The sequence below is a fragment of the Culex pipiens genome, chromosome 2, assembly GCF_016801865.2.
Source record: "Culex pipiens pallens isolate TS chromosome 2, TS_CPP_V2, whole genome shotgun sequence".
NCBI lineage: Eukaryota > Metazoa > Arthropoda > Insecta > Diptera > Culicidae > Culex > Culex pipiens.
The window spans coordinates 173,676,965-173,697,119 of NC_068938.1; the positions used below are offsets into that span (position 1 = coordinate 173,676,965).

General features: G+C 41.1%; 1 protein-coding gene across 1 annotated transcript in view; it reads left to right on the forward strand.

The window, feature by feature from the left end:
• Nucleotides 1-12,576: 12,576 nt before the first annotated feature.
• Nucleotides 12,577-20,155, forward strand: part of LOC120416994 (uncharacterized) — a 33,706-nt gene continuing 26,127 nt past the window's right edge. The window contains exon 1 of the mRNA XM_039578929.2: nucleotides 12,577-19,044. Coding sequence (XP_039434863.2) covers nucleotides 13,655-19,044 — 5,390 coding nt within the window. The 5' untranslated portion in view covers nucleotides 12,577-13,654. The remainder of the gene's footprint in view (nucleotides 19,045-20,155) is intronic.

A 20,155-nucleotide genomic window follows, 5' to 3' on the forward strand; every position in this document is an offset into this window, starting at 1 on the left:
TTGCTGCTGCGGTTGATTCTGCCCGGGATCCATTTTTGTATAACAAGAGTGATCCATATTCATGAGTTGGAAGAATGTTAAGTGAACACATCGGAGCTTGTCACTAAAGTACAAGGATTATGAGTACGGTGTTCTGTTTGAGTCTTGCAACACATTCGATTTAATATTATAAATCTCAAGAATTAATATCATTTGATGCATACAACGTAATACCATGTTGATTAAATGATACTTCTATTTAATATTTAATTTATCAAAAATATACATTAAAATAAAAAGGTCCATCAATTCATAATGCAATCTTGCAAAAAATAATAAATCTCTTTTAAAATATGTTAATACGAAAAAGATTCCGCCTTTTCCTATACATTTTAAGACAAACTAAATAAAAGTCTAAATGTGTTTTCATTTATTTTGAAGAGCCTTGAAACTCCAGATTTAAATATCAAATAATGCCATTTTTATATTGTCTGAGCATGGGAAAGTTGTCTTTGTGAGGCAACATTTCAGCTCTAAATGTTTCGTACGTATTAGAAATCTGGAGCAACATTTGAAAAGGGCGCATAAGCATTTTGACAGCTGCACCATGGTGAAGTGCAAGTTCCGAGACAACAGATAACTTTTGTAAATAGCTCGGGAGGCCAGCTTTTGTTTTACACTTGAAAAAGTTTCCTGAAGCTTAAGAATTAGCAAAATAGTTCAAACTGTCAAAATGCTTATCTGTCCTTTTCTCGTGTTGCTCCAGAAATGGTATAAAGTTCAACTGAACAATTTGACATGGAAACGACTAATATGATCGAAAAATTTATCATGCTGAAAAGTTAGGATAACTGAAAATAACTGAATCTGGTGAAAACATGTCGAAGTTTATTTAAGTTCATAGTTCTACCAAATATAGGATAAATTTGGCTCATTTTGACACCGATCTAAACTTTACCGAATTTCTCACCAACGGATTTTAGTAAAAAAAAAAAACAATTTTAATGAGTATCTTACGGTTTATACAAGCAATAAGAAAGTTCAATAAAAGATACAATATATTTTTAATTATTTAACAGCTTTCTACAGATTGTAGATTGTAGTATGTCAAAAATAACACGTGTTTTGAAATACATTTATTCCATTTGATCCATTTATCTGAATTGTAATAAGTTCAGCAAAATTTTCATTTAATAAAAATGAAGAGAAAACAATAAAATATAGATTGTTTTAACGAAAATATGATTTTAATAACTGTAGATTATGAAATAAAAATTATATATATTCAATCAATAATTCAATTCAACTTCAAATTCTTCTTCAAAATTTGTAAAGAAAATCAAATTCAAATTCAAAATTTATAAAAAGATTAAAATGTGAAAACACCTAAAAAAGCATGTTGTATGTCCCCTGATTTATTTAAAGAAATTTTGAAGAGAAGGGGGGACAAAAACTCGAACTGAAATTTGCAATGGCCTCGATAAACATTTATTTTCATTTATTGCATCCAATTTTCAGTTCCTGGAGAAAAATACTAAAGCTTAAACATTATTCGTGAATGAAAATTTAATTCTTGGAAAAAAAAAACTTTATTTGATAGAGAGCCTATAAGGAAAGGTGAAATGTTACTCTCAGTCAACGAACCCACAATACTCTTCCTCTTCCAATAGAACTGTCAAACCTGGGTTCCAATCGACAAGACTTTGAAAGAAAGGTTGGAATCGTTTTAAAATCTTTTTTGCAAAAAGCAATATTCAAAGCATCGAACAATTTGTCAAACTGTTGCTTGTAATAACTATTATTGTAAACAAATGGTCAACAAAATTTGTCATGCTTATAAGCTCTTTTTTCGTTCAAACATATTTTAGAACGATTCCAACCTTATTCTTGCGGGATCTTGTCGTTTGATTGGAACTCAGATTTAACAGGTCGACTTGAACCCTGAGAGTAACAATTCGCCTCTCCATATAGGCTCTCTAATGAAAACATTCTCTTACATGTTAAGAAGAACAACAGAGTTTATGGAGCTTGGTTCATTTCAAAAACACAAACACGTGACAAGCACAAAATGAACGAAAACACATGGCCATACACCGCAAAGGTTGAGGAACTGACGAATTTGCAAAATTTTAACTCATATTAGCAAGTTTGGGTTAGAGAGGGGCCGCTGCCGTAAAGGTTGAATTTGCTTAGTCACGAGTTATTATCAGTGGCACATCAACAGCTCGTAGGTTTATTTTTCTGCACAACCAGAAATGTTTTATTTATTTTCGAGAGAAGCTTGGAAATTTCCACTTGCATAAGAAAATGAGCACGTTTGCATGATTTGGCAGTATTGTTGGGCTTCACGTTTTGTCATTTTGTCTGAGATACGATAAAATTTGAGTGAAGCCCGTGTTAAACTAGGTTGAACACTGTTGCCATCTTTCAACTTCATTGAGGCCAAAGTCCAGAGTTTGGCGTGCTGGTACTTCAGTCGAGGAACGAGAATAAAACACGTCGTATACTAAAGTAAGTGCATTCTATTCTTTCGTTCTTTGCATAAATTAGCTTATAATTACGTATTCATCTCGGTTGTTCGCTTTGAAGCAACTCAGTGTTGCATTCCTTTTCTCTTTTAGGGATTTTTTTAGTTTTGTTTTGAAAGTTATTTCTAAAATTAACGGAAAATAAATATTTTCAACCGACTAAATCTAACAACCCATAACATCCAAATTTGCAGAACCACATCCCAGAACAGAGAACTGCCATAAACAACACTTTCCACCCACAAACCAATCTTTCTTTATTTCTAGATCAAAGACCTCCACAGTTTGGACGCTTCCCGGTTTGCTGGTTCTACACTTGCTAAACTGTGGGTGTGTTTGTGTGTGTATGTGTGAAACGACGCCCTCAAACATCATTATAATCTCATTTCCTTCTCTTGCTTCCGATACCGTCGCGTTGCTTGCCTGTGTGTTTGTGGCGGTGGTCCAAAGTAGCACCATATCGCCGCGACATGGCATCGTTTGTCCACTACTGTTCTAACACAACGTCTGTTTGTCGATTCCAGCTGCATGTATAAGTACAAGCGCACTTGAGGTCTCTGTTTTTAAGGCGAACAAGAAAAAGATGTTCAATACACACTTTACAATAAAGTAAAGATTAATTGTTGAAAACCAATTTATAAAACTATTTCTTGAAAAATATCCTATTTTGATTGAATATAGTACATAATAGGGAAAATTCTCATATGTATGGCAGGTTAAGCACTCGCTCCTAACTCCATCCAATTTGCTGATTTTCACTACTTAAATAAATTATTTTGTAATACTGTTGATAGATATTGTTTGCTCACTTTCTATTGAGCTATATATTACTTTATTTAAGTTAAAAACACTTTTTATGAGCTGTAATTGAACGACAAAGTGCTCATATGCCAAAATAAGAGGCTGTTTCCCTAGTTATTTTTTAACATTTTTTTCAAATCAGACTCTGCCAAAATTAAATACGGCGAGTTTGCATCATTTTTTTCAATTCAATTCTGGCAACCCTGTCTCAAGTTATCACCACTTAAGTGACGTACTTTTTTGAAGCCGGATCATTTGGTTTTAGTTGGATCCGTAGTAAAAACAATGTTTGATGTCAATTATTTCTTAATTTGTTATGTGACCCATTTTTGATAACAAGTGATGAAGGCACCAACCACATAGGTGAATCAGGTTAGTTTTCATAAATTTCCAGTCACTTTTTCGATTTGAGTTTTTTTTCCAAAAAAAAAATATATAAGCATAAACCAATAGCATTCAAATTGCAACAAAGTGTGTTAAAACATAATCTGGGACATAACCAAATTAAAAAAAATAAAATAAAATTCTTGAGCTTTTTTTAAAGTTCCAACAAATGGGGTACCAGCCTAGAAGAAGGTTGAGAATCGCTGCTCTACAGCTAGAGGGTGACGATTCTCGAGATTTTCAATTTCCCGGGAATTCCCGAGACCCGGGAGTTTTTTTTCTTTGCCAATAGTGGCAATAATTTCTTTTCAACCAATTAAGTTACATTTAACTCATACTTATTCCATGAAACGTTAACTTCAGTATCCTCTCTATATTCGATAGCGGTGTGCTCTCTTATACTAACTGACATTTTGGTAGTTGCGAGAAAATCGATTTTTAAACTTTGAATTACTGTTTCTGGAAAACTATTCGACAAACAATTGTTCTAACAATTTTAAAGTATGCACCTGACATTACTTAAAGACATTGTGAAATATAAAAAACTTTTGAAATGCTAGAAAAATTTTGGCAGAGAAAATACGAAAAAAAATCATGCTTGCAATTGGCACAAGTGTGTTTTGGGAGGTAATTTGTATGAGTTAGCACAAACGTGCACAGGGCTTTGGTACAAAAGCGTGCAAAGTAATTTTATTGTTAAAATAGTTCAAATTAGTTGTTTCAATGTTATTTTTCCACAAGTTGGTTAATTTAAGCGTAAGAAAAACATTTTATATCAAAACTTTTTTCAAACACTTATTTTAGTTTGAATTTGGTAGGAAAATTAACCTTTTGAAAAAATTAGCAATTAAATCAAAATTTTTGTATAAAAAAATTAGTGAAATTATATTTTTTATGAATATAATTGTAAAACCATCCATAATACATCAACTATGACGAATACTAGGTTGATGTATTCCTAAAAACATAAGAAAATGATGTTGTAAAAACTTTTAGCTAGTTTATTTTATTTCAATTATATCATACGACCATTCAAAAACGAATGGTATCCAAGGCACAAACCGTTATTTAGATTTATGGTGAATTGCAGTTGGAACAAGTGTGTCTCATGCAATGGAATCGATGAATGTATTGAATAGAACAAATGTGCCCTAAATAAATTAAAAACGTAATATTTTAAAGTATGGACGACCCATACAGTTGTGCCAAGTGTGCACATCAACTATGGGAGACGTTGTTACGTAGTTTTTTGCATGGACGACCCCTGCAGTTGAGCTAGGAGTGCACAACGACATGAAGAATGTTTCAAACTGGGCTTTTGGGTTAGGCTAATTGGGAAATGGGTTGGGGAAAAATGTTGTTACGTAGTTTTTTGCATGGACGACCCCTGCAGTTGAGCTAGGAGTGCACAACGACATGAAGAATGTTTCAAACTGGGCTTTTGGGTTAGGCTAATTGGGAAATGGGTTGGGGAAAAATGTTGCTACGTAGTTTTTTGCATGGACGACCCCTGCAGTTGAGCTAGGAGTGCACAACGACTTGTAGAATGTTAAATTTGACTTTTAGGTTGGGCTAAGTGGGTAATAGGTTGGGGAAAATTAATGTTACGTCGTTTTTTTTGCATGGACGACCCCTTCAGTTGTGCTAGGAGTGCACAACGACTTGAAGAATGTTTCAAACTGGACTTTTGGGTTGGGCTAAGTGGGAAATGGGTTGGGGAAAATTGTTATTACGTTGTTTTTTTTGCCTGGACGACCCCTTCTGTTGAACTAAGAGTGCACAACGACTTGAAGAATATTAAATTGGATTTTGGGTTGGGCTCAGTGGGTCGTGAGTTTTTTTTAATCTTTTTAAGTACTTTGTATGGGATTTTGTATGAGCTTTATTGTGCAGGAAACATGTAAGCAAAGTTTCGGCTACGTAACAACATTTTACAAGTGGGTTCCAACCCAAAAGACCAAATTGCAAACATTCTTTAAGTCGTTGTCCACTCTCAGCTTAACTGCAGGGTTCGATTATGCAAAAAAATACTACGTACCGTTAGTGGGGGTGACACTTGGTCTGGGGGGTGAGATTGAGTCAAAGTATTTTTTTTACGGATTTTACCATTTCTCAGGTGCGTCTCTATGACTCTAAATTCTGTTAAAATGGTATAATATGGTATAGTAGCCCAACTCAAAACATTGACAATTTGAAACATTATTCATGTCGTTGTAAGTAAGCTGTGAATCGGTGCGTGCGGTCGTGAAAAATCTTTGCTCCATCATTTTTTTTCTGGTTTCCGTAATTTAAAAAGTTTTCTAAAATGTTTGGTGATGTAGCTGAAATGGATCTGTTTTTAAAAGAAACTTGAAAATAGATACGAATCGCGTTGGCTTGGTAGTGTTGAAAATGAAATTTGGTAATTTTTGGAGTACCACCGGAAGACTGAAGTTACGAGTGACGAAACCCAATGGATGGACCAGAATTCGAGATGGACATTTGCCTCAAGCTTTAATTTTTCGATCATGGAGATGGATCCTGTTTGCAACTGGACAAAAGCGCGCTGGGAGGTTTAACTGAAGGAGCGCTGAATTTTTCGATTGCGGAGGAAGTGGTCATTGCCGGAATTTAGCCGTGGAAGCACTTTGCTGCGCAAATCATAATGATGTTTTCGGGTCATGCGGAGTTGGGAATGGTTCTAGAAGAAACGCAAGCTATCATCGAGTAATTTGGTGAGATCAACCCATTTTAAATCCATATCTGTACTGATGTTTGTGTGATGAGAGAGTCCATTTTGCTCTCCATACGTTCTTATTCCTGATTTTATGTTCTCCTATTGCTCTTTCTACCATCTGTTTCTTTAATGTCCTTGTGAGGGGATCATCGATCCATCCGCATTGACATACTATCTTTTCATTTTTCTTCTTATCTTTCTTTACATTTTTCATTGCTTTTTTCACACTTACTACCAGTCTTTGTGAGGGGATACTGAGCTCGATTTGCTCTCCATCCGCATTGACCTTTTCTCAACTATGATTTTCCTTTTTATCAGTAGTTAGAATCAAAGCCGGGGATCGGGGAGGGAGCATCAGGGCAGTGGACGGTATGCTGTAATGGCGGAGACTGGATGTGGATAGTGGAAGACCAGAACTACGTCACAAGGGGGAAATAGTTTAGTAATTGTACAATTCGTAAGGATTGTCTAATTACTACATCTATTGACCTCTGTCAGTCTCCAGCTGTCTGCCGCGCCCTTTTAGGCCCCCAACAGGGTGCGAGCCCTGTTTTTCAGCTTTGTCAGACTTTTTTCGGAGTTATTGGAGGTTACTGTCGGAAGGAGATTCTCTTCCCCTGAGGACATCGTGAGTGATTTTGCTCGTTCGCGTCCAACCACCCCCTTTTGGCCCTTCATACGGCAGTAATTAGAAGATGCTCCTTTTAAGTCTGAGCCACTGTAATTCTAGGCAACCGCTACATAGGTCATCCTTGTGGCCCTGTTGGTTAAAACATCAAATCAAATCAAATCAAATTTTACCATTTCTCAGGTGCGTCTCTATGACTCTAAATTCTGTTAAAATGGTATAATATGGTATAGTAGCCCAACTCAAAAGTCCAATTTGAAACATTATTCATGTCGTTGTGCACGCTTAGCTCAACTGTAGGGGTCGTCCATGCAAAAAAACGACGTAACAACAATTTTCCCCAACTCATTGTCCGCTTAGCCCAACCCAAAAGTCCAATTTGAAACATTCTTCATGTCGTTGTGCACTCCTAGCTCACCTACAGGGGTCGTCCATGCAAAAAAAAACGACGTAACAACATTTTTCCCCAACCCATTACCCACTTAGCCCAACCTAAAAGTTCAGTTTGAAACATTCTTCAAGTCGTTGTGCACTCCTAGCTGACGTATAGGGGTCGTCCAGGCAAAAAAAAAACGACGTAACAACATTTTTCCCCAACCCATTTCCCACTTAGCCTAACCCAAAAGTCCAATTTTAAACATTCTTCAAATCGTTGTGCACTCCTAACACAACTGAAGGAGTCGTCCATGAAAAAAAAAACGACGTAACAATAATTTTCCCCAACCCAATGCCCACTTATCCCAACCAAAAGTCCGGTTTGAAATATTCTTCAAGTCGTTGTGCCCTCCAGCACAACTGAAGGGGTCGTCCAGGCAAAAAAAAACGACGTAACAACATTTTTCCCCAACCCATTTCCCACTTAACCTAACCCAAAAGTCCAATTTGAAACATTCTTCAAGTCGTTGTGCACTCTTAGCACAACTGAAGGGGTCGTCCAGGCAAAAAAAAACGACGTAACAACATTTTTTCCCAACCCATTTCCCACTTAGCCTAACCCAAAAGTCCAGTTTGAAACATTCTTCAAGTCGTTGTGCACTCCTAGCACAACTGAAGGGAGCGTCCATGCAAAAAAATGACGTAACAATAATTTTCCCCAACCCAATGCCCACTTAGCCCAACCCAAAAGTCAAATTTAAACATTCTTCAAGTCGTTGTGCACTCTTAGCACAACTGAAGGGGTCGTCCATGAAAAAAAACGACGTAACATTATTTTTCCCCAACCTATTACCCACTTAGCCCAACCTAAAAGTCAAATTAAAACATGTAGGGGTCGTCCAGGTAAAAAAAAACGACGTAACAACATTTTTCCCCAACCCATTTCCCACTTAGCCTAACCCAAAAGTCCAGTTTGAAACATTCTTCAAGTCGTTGTGCACTCCTAGCACAACTGAAGGGAGCGTCCATGCAAAAAAATTACGTAACAATAATTTTCCCCAACCCAATGCCCACTTAGCCCAACCCAAAAGGCCAATTTGAAACATTCTTCAAGTCGTTGTGCACTCTTAGTACAACTGCAGGGGTCATTCATGCAAAGAAAACTACGTAACAACATTTTAAACTAACCTACAGAACCTAAATACACTAATCCTAATCAATGGGTCGTCCAAACAAAAAAAAACTACTCCACTAAACCATTTTAACACACTACACCTAACTGATAATTCCTTCTCGCTTCCAAATGTGCACACTTGTGCTATTTGCCTTCCAAAATAGTGCTCCATAATATTGCTCAAACTAGTAAGGACACCTGGCAATTTACCATAATATTATAGTGTAATCGTATTTTTATGGATTAGCGTGTTTTCAAAAGGTCAAGCCATGATGGAAAATAAGAGAGCACATCCATGATGCGTTCGAAAATGTCAGTTAGTACAAATGGTTGCAGGGCGATATCTCCGCGTAGGAAACGAATTTTTCAGATCTGTTAGAAGCGTTTTGTAGGGAATTTAATTAGCTAAAAGATGGCATCAATAACTCATTTTGGCCCAATTTTCAGTTAGAACATTAGAGCACACCGCTATCGATATGAGGAACTATATCTACCTTTTGATTATTTTTTTTCTGAATCTGCAAATGCAAGATCGTTTCTTGTGATTTTTGGGACTCAAAATTGTAATTTAAAATGTTAAAGAATCTTTATTCGCACTGAGTGATTTTTAAATTTCACAAGCTTTTTGCAAAATTTTTATGAAGTAAAAAAAAAGCTAATATATAATTTCCCAAAATCGAGATATTTGCGATATGATAAACAACGAATCAAAACAACAATTTAAACTTGTTTTTTTTTCCTGTTTAGGGTCAACTGTATATATTAATTGAAGAAATATTTACAGTATTTACACAATTGTTTTTCCAAAATAAAATTGAATTTTGAGGTTAACGTGAAACGCAAAATGACTTATTGACATCAAAAAAGGAAATTACCTTGATACAGCGAAATTGCCCTAGGGATGAATGCTATGCTCGAGAGAGGATATGGAAATTGAAATTATTTTGAAAAAGCTTTTCCCTCTTATAGAAATCTATATATATAAAAAATTTCGACGGTTTTGTTCGAACGCGAATCAATTCAACACGGAACGTCGGATCGAGGTGCTCTTTGTTGCGTTGGGTTCGTATAAGTCCAAGGAAGGTTCTTACGCCAAAAAGGTTACAACTTTGGCCACTCTGGAACCGATTCCGGAAAATCTGCAGGTTGTATGGGAAAAGTTACGTAAACTCAAACTTAGATCACAGGAGGCTGAATTAGCAAACAAGCAAGAAACGTCAGGAAACCAAACAAGGGCAGGACGAAGTTTGCCGGGAAGAGCTTGTCATATATAAAAAATTTCGACGGTTTTGTTCGAACGCGCATCAGTTGATAACGGAAAGTCGGATGGGAGCGCTCTTTGCTGCGTTGGGTTCGTATAAGCCCAAGGAAGGTTCTTACGCTAAAGAGATACAACTTTGGCCACTTTGAACCCGATTCCGGAAAATCTGCAGATTGTATGGGAAAAGCTGCGAAAATCAAATTTTGATCACAGGAGGCTGAACTGGCAAACAAGCAAGAAACGTCAGGAAACCAAAAAAGGGCAAGACGAAGTTTGCCGGGAAGAGCTTGTAATAAATAAAAATAATTTTAAAAAACTTTAGATTTCATTTCTGGGGTGTAACTGCTAAATATACTTCAAGATAAATTTTCAGGTCCAATTGTTTTTGGCTTCTCTCAATTATAGTTATTGGAGTTTGTGACAAGTTAAATTTTAAACTTTCTGAATAAGAAGGTCAGAGAAGCATTGGTTTATTCGAACTTGGACATAGAACATTGAACTTCAAAGAATTGAGAATTTTTCAAATAATTTTCTGATTAGTTTATATGATTTTGCTTCGATAAAATAAGTATAAAATTTCCCGGGAGTCCCGACCGAATTTCCCGGGAATCGAGAGGTCCAAAAATGGTCGATTTCCCGGGAATTCCCGCTCGTCACCCTCTAAACAGAATCGAATAGCAACGTTTTTCAAAATAAATGCTGAAAAGCTCTACAAAAGTTTATCGACAAAATACATGAAAATTTCACTTAAATTTTCACTCAATGGGTGTTTTTCGGAATTGCAAAAAAATATTTATGGAACTCGTTGCAAAACTTAATTTTTTCAGCACTCTTCGTATTTATCCAACTCGGTGAACCTCGTTGTGTAAATGTACGATTCGTGCTGAAAAAATCCAATTTTTGCAACTTGTTGCATAAACTACTTTTGTGATTCCAAATTCAATCTTACATCCTTAAATTGCCTTTTATTATTTATCCGGGGAAATATTTAATACTTTTTTTTTAATTCATGAGGCCGTTGCAAATACTTTTCGAAGTTTATGTTCCTCGACTCTGATTAAAGTCGAGAGACGGAAAGCAAAAAATAGAAAACTATAGAATAGAAATTGAAATTTTAAGTCATGATTTCAACATTTGAATGAAAAAAGTGAAAAAATACACCAGTCCATTTGTTTTGCAATCAGTTTCCAAAATATCTAAGTATTGACGAGTTTATTTTGGTGAACAAAATTATGTTTGTGGCGCTGTACATTGAAATTTAATTAATCCAGAGCACAACGTGCCCAAGCAAGCTAAACATAATTATCAATGCATAAAAATGCGTTTCAAATAGTTTTAATTGGATTGAAGGGGGTAGGGGGTTAATTTTGGATTTTAGCGTGACGTACTTTATGGATGAGGCCTACCCTACAGCTCAAAAGTTGTCGCTTTTTAAAGCAAAAATAAAAAAAAATCAAATGAGTAAAGTATGCCAACTTTTAATTTCAATGATACAAAGTCAGTTAAGAAAATTGTTTTTTTTTTGTGTACCTTTTTCCGATTATATATTTTTATATTTTTTGAAGTTCATGTCACTCGACCCTGACCAAAGTCAATGATATAAAAACTTAAATAACAAGCCACTGTTTCAAAATTTGGGAAAAAGATGTTTTAAAATGCAATCATTAGTTTTCAAAGTATCTAAGTATTGATGAAATTTAATTTTTTTACAGAAAAAACACTTTTTGCGGTACTGTACATCAGAATTTTTCCAAAATACTAAAGGAGTTATTACACTACGGCAAACAAACAAACTCGCACTTTTTGACAGTTTGGATTTTTCGGGCCGATTTTGAAACCGACATAAACTTTGAAAGTATTTGCAACAGCCTAGCAAAAAATTAATTTCAACCCATTTGAAACAAAAAAATCAATTTTAAATTAATCTGCACATCATGTTTCCTTTTTTGTAGAATGCCGTCTACCACGAAAAAGGAACTCGACCCACATTGCGTCCCACATGCATTTCCGTTTGTGATGATGCGAGACATGTAGTGCACGCACTGAACGCGACATCAACGCGCCAAAACCATGACAAGCAGCGATAGACGAACGATCAAAATGTGCGTAACTATTCCGTACGCATACTACGGTCATATTGCCTCACATCATTTTCGAACACAAATTCGAACTCGTCCGCGACGAGATCGATCTCACATCCATCAGCACCAGCAGTGACTCCAAGGGCTAATTCAAGGTCAACAAGCCATGGGTGTGTATTTCGCCGTCGTCGTCGTCCTTACGCATCCTCCAGGCCCGTAATATGGTGCCTGTTTTGGGGTGGAGTTTGGGCGAACCGACCACCCCAGAGAGAGGAGATCGACCCCGAACGAAGGAACGCAAAGAAAAGGAAGAATTTATAGGCGTTTTAGGCAAACAAGCACACCACTACACAGGCCGTACGCTGGTGGCCGTACTACAGTTCCCATACACGCAGTAATTCCCAGTAAGAAACCAAAACAAAAACGACGACAACGTCGAAATAGCACCACACACACATCGCACGACACACGCACACACCCGCAGCAGCACGTGCAGCCACGGCGATACAAAGACCCCGCGTGCGATGTTTGTCGTGACGTCACGGCGCGCGACGTATCGTGGTCGTCGTGTGGTGAAGCATTTTCGAAAAACTCATCGCAGCAGCTCTCAGAAAATTTCGCTTTCTATCGGTTCGTGGTTCGATGTTCGGCGCGACGACGTTTCGCGTTCGCCGTTCAGTGTTGTGCGGGCAATGAAACAGTTAACTTATGGTTATGTAAAGTACTCTCGCGCGGGTTCTTCGACGTTTTATAAAGGGGGGCCCCCAATTGCGGAGTTCGTCGTCGTCGTCGTCGGTGTGTGACCTATTCTCCGGCGGTCGTCGTCGGTGTGTCGTGACGGCGGGGTTGACTAAACCCGTCTTAGTTTTCAGAGTGGCGTATTGTCTGAAAGGTCTCTCCATCTTTAAGGAAGGAAGGAAGAAGACCAAGGAAGAGCCACTAACCAATAGATAGTACTACGCATTGTGGGATAGTACACGCACAGATCCAGCAGGAAAGAGAGAAAAAACAGTGTCAAATTCCACCACTGGCTGGTACTGACAGCTCGTTTGACAGATCGCGCAACCGAGCGCAGCAAAAAAAGAAAATGGATTACGGGAGTGCTTGAACGTGAGGAAAAATTCATAATTTAGCTATATTTTTATTATATGGTAGTTTTCTCTTGCCTTCTGTCGTGTTTCTGTTCACTTCTTCATTCCATCACACGCACACAGCCGCAGTATTTGGGCACGTTTGCACAACCAGGCAGTGTGCTAGTGTGGGTGTGCCAGTGCAAAGAGAGGTGTTCACCAAAGATGAGCGCAAGTGTATGCGTGCGTTCGACGTCGCGAATGTTTATACGTGAAGAGAAAAAAATCGAATAAGATTTTGACAGCTCGCCGCTTTTGATCAAATAAAAATAAAGAAAAAAAGGCGAGTTTTATTGATTATTTCCACGAAGGAGATTATATCGTGAGCACGGTAGTGAGAGAAGCAAATTAAACGAGCAGTGAATCTTCACGTGTCCCCCGTGAAACCGAAGGAATGTGCACAGTGGCCAAGTGGCCAGTGTTGGTGAGAATGTGAGAAGCCAAAGAAATCGTCTGGCTCGAACCTAGGGAAGAAAAATGGTCGAAATTGTGTCTAGAGCATGGTGAAGAGTGCTGGCACCGTTGAGTGCGAAGAAGCAATTATATTTCTAATGTGCCCCGAGTGAAATAGCCCAAAGTGTAGGAAATGCACTGGATATGAGTGCAGCAGCAGTCGGCGTAAAATGGAGACCGCTCGGATTAAAAGGCACGTCCGAGTCGCGGTCAAGATCTCCCGCTACCCGGTCTTTGCTCCAACAGGAGCAACTTCCAGCGCTGGTGTCCATCAAGCAGGAAAAGCCCAGCAAGAAGAGCGCAACCACGCGCAAGAACAACAACATCAACAACAACAGTCTTAAGAAAGTCAACAAAAATCTCAACAAGCAGTCCCAAGTCCTAAGCAACTTTGACTTGGAGCCCGTAATTAGGCTGAAAGCAGTTGCTTGGCCCCAAAACAATTCCGATAAGAAAGCTCGGGGTGAAGACCTCCAGCAGCAGGACAATAACAAGAAAAATACAAAAAACGATAGCGGTGACATCGCGAACGGTGGTGATAAAAAACGTCGCACCGCCGGAAAGAGACAGCACTACAATATTGTTGCAGGGGAAAACGATGACGTCAAGGCGACAAAGTTGATACTACGGCGGCGCAACACGACTCCGCTGACAACGGTGCAAAGTGGTAGCACGACAAGTGTCACTGCTACCACCAACACCAACACCACCACGGCAAGGACGTCATCGGCCAGAAGTTGCAGTGCAACAACAACCCGTACGTCGTCGGCGATGTTAACCAGTACCAATCGCGATGCAACACCCAATGTCAAAAAAGTCAAAATTGAACCCCCGGAAAACAACAATGCCCCCCAATGCAACATCAAGCAGGAACCGATCGATACGCATCTCCGATCGGACGAAACGATCGAAACACATCGCAAGTCCAGTCGGCGGAGACAGTTCACCGATCGGATCATCGACACGATGTGCATACCGGAGTTTTACTTCAAGGCACGATGTCGAAGCAAAACCAAAACAACAACAACATCAAATTCCAAGAAAAAGAACCCGGTGGCTGTAGTGGCTGCAGCTGCGGCCAAATCTACCAGAAACACTCCAACCAGAAGCAGATCCAATGTTAAACCCAACCCCGTCAGCCTCAGCAAAGCAGCCAAAACGCCCAAACAACCGCCCCCAAGCACCCCCTCCGAAGGAGACTCAGTTCCTCATTTGAATCCGATCTTCCTGTTTGTGAAACAGGAAGACACCCGGATCGTCGAAGTCCGCTGCGAGGACTACGACAAGCGCAACCGTATACGAATCAAGAAAACCCCCAACGGATTATGGCGGTCCTTTCCGCGGACGGACGCCAGCTCGTCGGTGGTGTTTTCGTTGCTCCCCAAGCCGGAAATCAAAGTGGGAAGACCCCCGTCCCGGGCCGCTTCCCTCGCGGGAGCACTTTTACAAAAGTACAAAAAATCACACAAAAAGAAAAAGAAGCACAAAAAGGAGAAAAAGCGAAAGGAACACAAGGCGGAACAGGAAGCGCTGCAGGAAAGCGGAATCTGTTTGGAAGTGCTCGACGATGAGGAGGACGATGTGGTTGATGTTGAAGAAGAAGCAAAGAAGGTTGCTGCTGGAGAGCAGCACACCACGTTGAATGGCGAGCATATGGAGGTCGACGACGACGACGATGATGTTATCGACATAACACAGTCGGAGGATCACGATACTAGTGCGAACCTGAAGGATTTGAGCCAATCGGATGTTAATGTTGAGGATATTAGCAATCAAAATAATCTAACCGTTGATAGCAACAATATCAGTAGTCATAGTGAATGTAATACAAACAGTAGTAGCATAAATATTGCCTCGAGCCTAGAAGAAATCAGTACCAATAGTATTAACGCCACTAGTAACACAGATAGCAATAAGGACGATGGCAGTGACAACGACGTCGTGCTGATACAACCAGAAGAGGAGCCCCAGGAAATACTACACCATGGTGGGGCGAACACGGCCAACGGTGGGGGCGGCTGGCCGGAGGAGCTGGATAACATCGAGTCACAGATACCATCAACCATCATCTCGGTGCAGGAACTTCAGCGAGTTCGCGCTAGTGCGCATGTCGGGGGCACCGTCGTCGACCAGCACACAACAACAGCGGCGCTCAATAATTTGATTGCATTAAATGAACTTGGGTTTAATCATCAGGAAAACCACGCGAACGAGTGCATTGAGAAAACAATCTCCTTCCACTTGGAGTCCCTGCAAGCGGTCGCGGCGGTAGCAGCGGCTGCAGCGGCCGCTGCCGCCAGGAGCTCCACGACCACAACCGATGCCAGCACTATCGGGGCGACTGCCGATGCTGATGCCAGTGCAGCATCTGCAGCTTCTTCCGTCTCCGCCTCCGCTACCAATGGCTCCACTATCTCGAACGGCACTAGTATGTGTGCGAAAGAAGTTGGGGAACAAGGTGGTAGCGAACCGATGCACACATCAACAACTTCCGATGCACCGAGTGTGCATGAGATTGACGACGATGGAGACGAAGTGTGCGTTCTGGAGTCGGAACCAGTACAGCAGCAGCACCAGCGCCAGCAAACAAAAGGACGAAATGAAAATATGTGCCTGGATAGCGCAGTATACGAAAATTGTAAGACGGAATCGGATTGCATCCAGAACGCGGAAGTGCAACCGCACATCACCATCAGTAGTGACAGTGAGCTAGAGGATGATGATCCGAAGCATCATCATCTGAGTGAGTTTAACGATTGCAGTGAATTGATCGAGGGCATTCGTGAAATACAGTCCGCCAATCCGGAAGATTTGTTACATGCCAACTGTGGTGAAAATACAATGACTGGTGCCGAATTGCTCGATTCGTTGGTGGAGCAACGGTGTGAAGACAATCATATCTCGGGAACGGATGATCTCAAAAACACTATCTATTCCATATCAGACGATTACAATGATGACGATGATGTGCTGCTAGAGCCCGAACCTGTTGCGGACATCATCTCGCGTCTTGGTGAATCTTTGAGCACCTCCCCGAAGTGTTTATCGTTTAACGAAGCTGGTGAAATCGAAGGACTAACTGGTGACCTGTTCGACACCACACACCATTCCCTGCAGATGGATGACAACCTGCCAAATCCGTTCTCCTCGCAAAACCCAACGCTCGACGAGCTGTCCATCACCATCAAAGATCTCACCGACAGCAGCGAGCATGCAAACTCGTACTTTAACAGTGCAGAAAAAGCCAACAAAGAATCCGACGATACTCCGATTGTGATTTCGCCCGATTCCTGCCAGGAAGAGCTACCCAAGGATCTCAGCTGCCGAAAGCGCAGCGAAAAGAGTACCGATTCCATAGTGACGCTTTCGCCGTCGCCACGGCCGATTTCCCACAGTTCCGATGCCATTCAGTCGCCGCAGCCCAGCGGCCTGCCTGCGGTCCCACCGTCTCCGGACATTTTCCTGCAGCCAAAGTCCATTTCCAACGCTGTCATTGAATCACTTATGACGCAAGCTTCTGCGACGGCGTCGAAACCTCGAACGCAACAGAAGGAACCGCTAGATCTGGGCAAGTGTCGAAAATCTGCTAGTCCCACCGTGAGTTGCTCGGAAGAAGCCAAGCGACAGTCCACCTCCGAAGATGAGCCCAAAACCAAGCGGATCAAAACAGATCCGGAGAATAAAACCACCACCAACAACAGTGGGTCCAGTGCAAGTACAATGGTTGAAAACAACAGCAGCACGGCTGGGCCTAGTGCAAGCGTTAGCGGTGGCAATAGTGGTGGTTCGTCCTCGGGCAGCTCCAATTTGGCCGATCCATCGCGGCTGGTGGAGATGCTTACCTCTGGCACTGATCCAGATCCGCTCACGCAGCTACGACTGCTGGTCAGTAATCCAGCATGGAAGGTACCTGATCCTCTACTTGTGCCAAAGGATCGTCTCAATGCAGTGCTAGCGTCACCAGCACGAGAGATTCCACTACTGTTGACCACCCGGCCCGAACTGCGGTTACCTGAAGCGTTTGCATTCCCCAACATCCTGCAAGATCCAGACATACTGGTGATTTCGCTGTCACAGCTGGAAAAGATTCTCGAAACGCAGGACGAGTTGTTAAAGTTGAAGTCGAAGAATGATCCCAACAAGAAGACACTCAGTCCACTGGAGACGCTTAAGCAAACACTCACGGCTCAAGCGGCCAAGCAGAACCCAATGATGAGTTCGCTGCTTGCATCCGGTTTGGCAGGAGACATCGACGCGGCAACGGCTGCGGCCTTCAACCAGATGTTGTGGCTTCCATATCTGGGTCAAATGGGGCAGCTTGGTCCGGAGTTACTCAAGGCCATGATGAACATTCCGAGTTCCAACTCTAGTCTCGCGGACATGATACCGTTTATGGGCCCAAGGTTGCAGGACCTGTGCGGACTTGGCTCCAACGCAATGGACTACAAGCGCCAGCTGGAATTTGCCATGTGGCAAGATGCCCTAAACCAGGTCAACACTGCCAGTTTGCAGCGTAAACAGGAAGCGCAAAAGAAGGCAGCTGTGGCCGCGGCATCAGTACACGTTGACCGCAAACCCATCATTCCACCAAAGACACTGGAACAGCAGCGTTCGGTTGCGGCCGTAGCTGCCGCTGCCAGCATGTTCCAGCAACAGCAAGGACAACAGCCCAAAAAGTCGACCGCCTACGTTATGAATCAGATGAACTCACTCTCGATACCTCAGTTTATGACCCCATCGATGCCAAATAATCGCTTCAACAACAGTCGAACCTCATCGTTGCAATCTCCATCGTCGTCACTGCAGCAGCAGTTCAGCCCCACCGGGTTCAAAACCATGCCAAACATGATGAGCCAGGCCGCCGCGGCCAGTGCGCAAATGCGACAGCAGGCTCGTTCCCAACAAATGTCGGCTGCCCAGAAGAGCAAACAGACCGCCGCCGCCGCAGCCAACTCCATGTTCGCCAACAATCCGTTCTTGAACCTTCCAACGTCCTTCCAAGATTTCCACGAGCAACAGCAACAGCTGGCTCGTAAGCTCCAGAAGGAGCACCACCTTACCCGGGAACAGCTGCAACAACTTCACCAGGAGCAGGAGCAGAAACCACGCGTTACCTGCAAATCCCTGATGAACCTGCTCCAGCCGGAAAAGCAACAACAGCTGCAAAAACAGTCCACCAACAGCAAACTCGCCAACCTGATGGCCCTGCCCGGTATGGACATCTATGCCACCGGTCAGCACGATACGTTGCAACAGCAAATATTCCTGCAACAACAGCAGCAGCAGCAACAACAACAGCTGCTCCAGCAGCAACAGCAACAACAATTGCTACAACAACATCAGCAGCAGCAGCAACAACAACAACCACAGGCTAAGCTCAAAGTTAAGCCTGGTCTGCATCTGCTTGATCCGGCCGCCATTCAGCGTCGGTTGCTCAACACCGACGAGCTGCCCGGCGAAGTCGGCAGCACAACCAGCGGCCTGGACGATTCGACGGATTTGAGCTCACCGCTGTGGCATCCGCTCTTCGGAAGGTGAGTGAGAGTTTTGAAATTCTTGATGATTGTATGTATTGTTTTAACTTTCAATTAACTTTTTTTATAAAATTGAATACAAAACAAACGCAAACAATTTATATTTTTGAAATTATACAATTACTTTCATTTATTCGATTCAAGTTATTCGAATTTTGTTGTTGAAAATAAAATCAGCAAAAAAGTGTTGATCCTTGCACAACCACCATCTTGGCAAAAACTTGTCTCAAACAAATCAAAATAAATCATTCTCTCAGAAAAATATTAACCCAATCAAACTCCCTCCAAACTTCACTTTAAAAGTATGTACTAAGAGTGTAGATACACAAGGCGCTCTCACCTCTGTGTATGTGTTTAATACGCTTGATTGAGTGAAAATAATGATATCTTCGGTTCCTTTTCGTTTTTTTTTTCTTTTTTATTTCATTACTATTATTCCGATTCGAGTGTATGATTTTCCTTCGCCCGTTTTTTTTTCGTTTTGTTGCCGCGAAACGCTTTCCCACACAAAACTCTTTGTTCTCTGCTCGGGGACGATTCCATCTTGGTCGTTGCAAGAGCACGAACACACACACAGACACCGAGTCTCGAGAGTCACGTCACTCAATGGCAGCTCGTTCTGTGTGCAGTAAAGTTAGTGCTCCTATTTTGGGACTATAGGTCCCTTTTTTGGACCTATGAGTGATCTTAGTGGAAATGTAGCAAAGAAAATCGAAAAAAGAAATTAGCACCAAATTGGGCCTATTTACCCTAGTTTCGTTCAGAAACACTTTTGTGATTGATGGAAAATGAGAAACGTTACCGGTTTGATAGACGAAGAATAAGCTTATTTCAATCGAAATAATTTCAATTAAAATCATTGCAACCGACTTTTTTCACCAACCTAGAATTTTGAAAAAGTCATTTTGAAATAAGAAAATATTGTAATCAATGTAAAAAAATGCCCACAAAAAAATTAAATAAACAGAGCAAAAAACAGTATCGCTCAGCACAGTTCAACGGCAATATTCTCGGGCAATAAATGCAAAATAAAAACATTCAAAAAAGAGATCTAAAAACGGCGAAGCCCCACGAATTGCGCTGAAGTCGCAATAAAATTGCATTCAACGCA